At 40.1% G+C, this 5,328-nt stretch overlaps 1 protein-coding gene across 1 annotated transcript; it reads right to left on the bottom strand.

The window, feature by feature from the left end:
• Nucleotides 1–1,776: 1,776 nt before the first annotated feature.
• DLX6 (distal-less homeobox 6) lies at nt 1,777–4,865 on the bottom strand. The gene is made up of 2 exons (XM_039521733.1): nt 4,593–4,865; nt 1,777–2,765 (listed from the first exon to the last, which is right to left on the bottom strand). Exons 1-2 carry the CDS (start codon nt 4,863–4,865, stop codon nt 2,514–2,516), a joined length of 525 nt encoding a protein of 174 aa, XP_039377667.1. The 3' UTR covers nt 1,777–2,513.
• Between the last annotated feature and the right edge of the window lie 463 nt (nt 4,866–5,328).

Here is a 5,328-nt window from a genome sequence, read left to right as displayed (position 1 = left end):
TTCTATGCAGTACTCCACAACGCAATGGCTATTGACAAAGCGTGCACATGTATTTTATAGTACAGCAGCAACATGTACTCCAAAATACACGAGTAAAGCTCCTCAGATTCATCATATTTATGAATCAGTCACACCGATTAAGTCAGTGGCTAGGAAAGGGTTAAGTATTAGCCCACGCGATTAAGGGACAAGTGCTGTATCTTTGGATTCTGATATCTCGGGATATAGAATGTGTGAGTGGATAGATAGATAGATAGATAGATAGATAGATCTAACATACATTTGCAATCTTTCAACTGGTTTAGGATTAACCTGCATAAACAGAGGCTAGGTAGATATGCACTGGGTTTTCTAAAAAAGAAAAAATACTGTTGGTTTAAATGTATGATAGCTTTCTCTCTCACATAATCTGAATAATTCAGTGAGACCCACTACCAGCTGTACTTCTGAAGCCTCTTCCATTCTTTTCAGCATTATAATTTTGGTTAATTTTCAATTTTAGGTCCTACGTCTCTGCAATTTGTGTATGAATAACAGAATAATTTTCCTCTTTTGTTTCGCCTTTCCTGTTCCTGAATCTAAATAAAGATGGCTTTTTAGTATTAAAAGTGGAAGAAAATTACAGGTAATTATCTTTGACGGTAAAAACGCTGTAATCAGCGGGCTACATGAAAAATTACTCTAATTATGGCTGCATTTAAGAGAATGGAAAAAAACCTTCTTGTGGATAAAAACCTTAAATTGTCCCCAATGTCTGCTTCAAATTGGATGGCACTGCAGCTGGAGGCTTTGTTCAGAATTGATCCTGGGGAGCTCTGAACCCAAAGTTTCACAGTAGGAAGGGGGGAAAAAGAAAAGAAAACATTTTTCTTAATGTAACAATACGAATGGTAGAAAATGACAAGACTGATCGGTTTTAAACCATTCTGAAGACTGACTGAGCGTGGAAGTTGCTCAACAAAAAAAAGGAACGGGTATATTGGTAAGTAGTCTTTGCTTTGTGTCTAATTATAGAGACTGTCCTTTTGCACGACTGTATATAGCTGTCATTATATGGAGCACTCTGAGTATCTCTATTGACTTCTGATAAATGGCTCAGTGGTTTCAAGGTTCATAATTTGAAGGATGCCCAGGTCTCTAGCCATTAATTCTCGCAGTATGGGGCTTGTGTGACGAAAGGACTTTCATTTTCATTATTTCTGTGCTTTATACAATATAATAAAGATATAATTCGCCCTGGTCAGTGCATTGTATACCTATGTACCTTTCAAGCTTTGCAAAATATTGCACAGCTTTAATTGTCTGTCTGTTAATGAAAAACAAAGGAGGGCACCTCTTTCTTTTCCCCTCCCCCCCCCGCCCTACTTGTGTAGGAAGTAATGCAAAGCGCTGAATTTTACTTTGAGATAAACCTCAGATTAAATGACACTATAACGTTTTTTCAAATATTGAAATTACCGAAGTAACATAGGCTAAGAAATGACCGGGCGATTAGAAACATCCACGATTCTCTTAGCAATAGTTACATACATATTGTCTCGGGTTTATTCTTTTTAAGAAAAATCTTTTAAAGGGTTTGTTGTTAGATATATTGCTCTCTATGTCACAAAATGTGTTAATATCTAGCTATCTATCTAACGCGGGTGTGCTTTATAATATATAGAGAAATACAGGACACAGGGACGTTTTGTGGCTTTTACTCTATATATGAAAGAAGACAAAAACATACAAAGTATATTTACAACTAAAATTCAGCAATATATACAGAAAGGTTGCTCAATATAAACGTCTCTATAGCTTAGTGAATTGGTGAGAATACCACCAATCAAGTACTGAACCTTTCAAAGCCATAGGATGGTTGTTTTGGTGGGTTCCTCCTTTGCCCTTTTCCTGTTAGATTTCAGGGGACTTTGGGAGGGGGGAGTTGGGGGCAGAGATCTGAGGGAGAGACAGTGGTTTCTTCTTGGTTGCTGTCCATTCCATTTTGATAAAGCATGCAGTTTTTGCTTCGTGGTCATGTTTTAATCGTACAGTATATTTTCCTTTTCAAGCACTTTCGCGCCCCCTCCCCTCCAGTCTGGCTTTGGTGAATACAAATGCAGGAGCTTGAATAGCCTCCCTTTCATCATGTAATATCGTTAGCTCATTAAACAAGTAAAAACGTTGCTGGGTATACTCAGGTTCTTCTGGTGGGAAAAAGTCTGTAAAAAGTTTGCTTTGACAGTATACTCCAAAGCCACGAGGCTGGTTCCTTCGAGTCCAAATTAAAATATCCTAAAGAGAAGTGTCTTATGTGCGCCAGCATGGGGGGAAAAGTCTCTTTCTGTTCAAGATCAATCACTGAGGTTACTAAAAGGAAAAAAACAAAACAAAACAAAAAAAACCCAACCTTGTCTCCTTGCCACACATACAAGTTCACACAGAGCCTGTTAAATTGGCACCGTTGGCAAGACAGCGGACTGCTTGCCATATCGAGACTAGGGCTTCTTGATAGATTATTTCTCTTGGACAATTCACATCATCTGTGGTCTCTGCATTGTGTCTTGATGTGGAGAAGAATACCAGTGAGAATAACCAGGCATGTAGCTGTTGGGAGGCATACTGACTCCCTTGGCAGAAGCTGAAACGTCCCAGACTGGAGGGAGAGCTGGAGACCGCGGGGACAGGGCAGCGGAACCTGGCAGAGGGTCGCTCTCATGAGGATTGCTGCCCTGCTTTAGCAGCTTCTTAAACTTGGAGCGTTTGTTCTGAAACCAGATCTTCACCTGTAAGCAAAAAGCGGAAGAGATTAGGCCGCTGAGGAGCACATAGCTGACAGCAGGAAGCACCCGACCGGGGTTATTTTTTATATAGAGAGGGGCCTGAGTTTCCAAATGGTAGGGATGGAGATGTGGGGTGAAGCTGGCATTTTTAGGGGGTTAAACACGCTAGCGTTCGAACTAACCTGTTGTTAATCACAGAAATAGTGACGCTGGGAATCGAGATGTAGCTTTTAAAATTGAGTGTTATTTTCTTGCCCAGGCCACCAGTAGTGCACAATAGAATTTATTCTGTTTTAATTTCTCACTCTCTCACCTACCTATGTGTGTACATTTAAGTACTTAGACGCATATATATATATATATATATATATATATATATATATATATATATATATATATATATATATATATATATATATACATACATGTGTATATTTGTGTGTTCATATATATATATATGAACACACAAATATACACATGTACACACACGTGGCATATTCCTCATTCAGTATTTTGGAGGTCGTTTGATTATTTGGAGAAACTGTGGTCAAACAGACAGAAGCATATCACCCCGTGCTAGGAGACACAGTAATAGTCAAAGGGCATCTTAAAAGTAAAACCTGAATCAGACACTTTGTACCATCAGGCTGTCCTTGTTTATATCCTTGGGGAAGGGGCTGACTAGAACAAGTGCTTTATCGTCATTTTAAAACCAATTTTGGATGGAAATTGCTTTTTTCAGAAAGAGTAACTGATATAAATCACCTTAGATCGCATCTTGCTCTCTTTAGTCAAGTAAAACTCCCCTACATTGAGTTTTCCCTGAATGAGGTCTGCAGGATCGGGCCCTCCACGTTCAAATGGTACATGGGTGTAATTTAAAGATTCAAACTCTTGATCCTGCAACCCTTGCAGGTAGTCTTTATGCAAGGATATTATCTCAATGGGACTACTAATTTGTCTGTAGATTTTCAGGATCAGGCCCACATCTTGTGTATGTCAGAAAAAATGCCATTTGTACAATAAGCAAACATATTTCCAAAATTTATATCCGCTCAATATTTAAAAATTGCCCAAGTAAGCTACTGTTGCCAATTGCAATTATAAAATATTGAAATTATTTATTAAAGTCATAAATGCACATAACTATGTTTTAAATGAATTGATAGTATTTATTCATTTGCTACTAACCCCTGCTTGTGAAGTCTGCAATGCCTCGTGTCTTTCAAGCTTAAATTAGCCAGGCTAGGACAGCTCCACCAACCACACTTAACTATGGCTTAACCTGCTATAATTTTCTACACGGTTGTCTTTGATCTTCAGATCTATTATCACGTTTTGTACATTTTGCCCAAGGGTAACCACTGCATTTGAGTTAGTCATCCAGGATGAATTAACTATTGATTTTACAGGTATTTTCTAATGCGCTCTTGCTTTCTCTGTCTCTATAGGTTGCCACGATCTGGCTTTTTATTTTTATCTCTGCTTCAGGCCTAAGGTTTTCTTGCCTTTGTTCTGTGCTCTTGTCACAACCGAACAATTTCATGTTGGTGCAGTAATAATTTGGATCCATTTGTTTTTTCTAGTTGTGCCATCAAAGGGTAACATTTGATAACTAGTCGGCAGGGGAAAATGCAGATTCAGTCAGTTATTTCAGCAGTGAGCCATTTACTCTGTACTGTGTAATAAGATAACTCACATCACATTTGGCATAGTAGTAGCATGTGTGTTACCTTTTCTACTATCATGTACTTCTAGTGAAGATCTCTCTTTGGTTGGCCTTGTATTGTATGACCAGGATTGCAGTGATTTGTGGTTCCCATAATTTACCTGTGTCTGAGTAAGTCCTAAGGAAGCTGCCAGTTCAGCTCTCTCTGGAAGTGCCAGGTACTGAGTCTGCTGAAAGCGATGATTTAAAGCCTGAAGTTGTAAACTCGAATAAATGGTTCGAGGCTTCCGTATCTTCTTTCCTTTTCCATTGAATCTGATTTCACCGTTTTCAATCACTGTTGTTTTTTGCTGATCTGCAAGCAAGCAACACGTTTGAAATGTCACCACTGCAGAGAATGCAGAGAACACTCTTTGACTGTTTAACTGGGGCATTTTGTTGCTCTTTCCCCCACGGAACAGCCCGCATGCAACAATCCCATTGCCGTGTCAGTCCCACTGCCATAGTATGCACCAGGTTGAGTGCTTAAAGGCATCACACCGGAATACCTCTTAGGGCTTGGCTACACTTACAAGTTGCAGCGCTGGTGGAGGCTTTCCAGCGCTGCAATTAACACCCCGTCCACACTTGCAGGGCACAACCAGCGCTGCAACTCCCTGGTTGCAGCGCTGGCTGAAAACCCATCCGGGTTGGGGTATAAGAGTGCAGCGCTGGTGACACCAGCGCTGCTCAGCAGGTGTGGACACTCACCAGCGCTTTACCTGTCCTCCAGGGAATAAGGAGCTATCCCAGAATTCCTGTTCAGCCACTCTGCACATCAGTTTGCACTCTACTGCTCTTGCCTCAGGTGACCCGCCCTTTAAATGCCCCGGGAAATTTAAAAATCTCCTTCCTGTT

This window comes from Mauremys reevesii, linkage group 2 (assembly GCF_016161935.1).
Source record: "Mauremys reevesii isolate NIE-2019 linkage group 2, ASM1616193v1, whole genome shotgun sequence".
Taxonomy (NCBI): Eukaryota; Metazoa; Chordata; order Testudines; family Geoemydidae; genus Mauremys; species Mauremys reevesii.
Note: the sequence above shows the minus strand (reverse complement) of the source record. Positions and strands in the feature narration are given on the sequence as shown.

Coding starts and splice junctions, on each gene's coding strand:
- DLX6 (XM_039521733.1), bottom strand. CDS start 4,865: ATGCCCCAGTTAAACAGTCAAAGAGTGTTCTCTGCATTCTCTGCAGTG. Junction 2,766..4,592: donor TAGGACTTACTCAGACACAG/GTAAATTATGGG, acceptor TTTTGCTTACAG/GTGAAGATCTGGTTTCAGAA.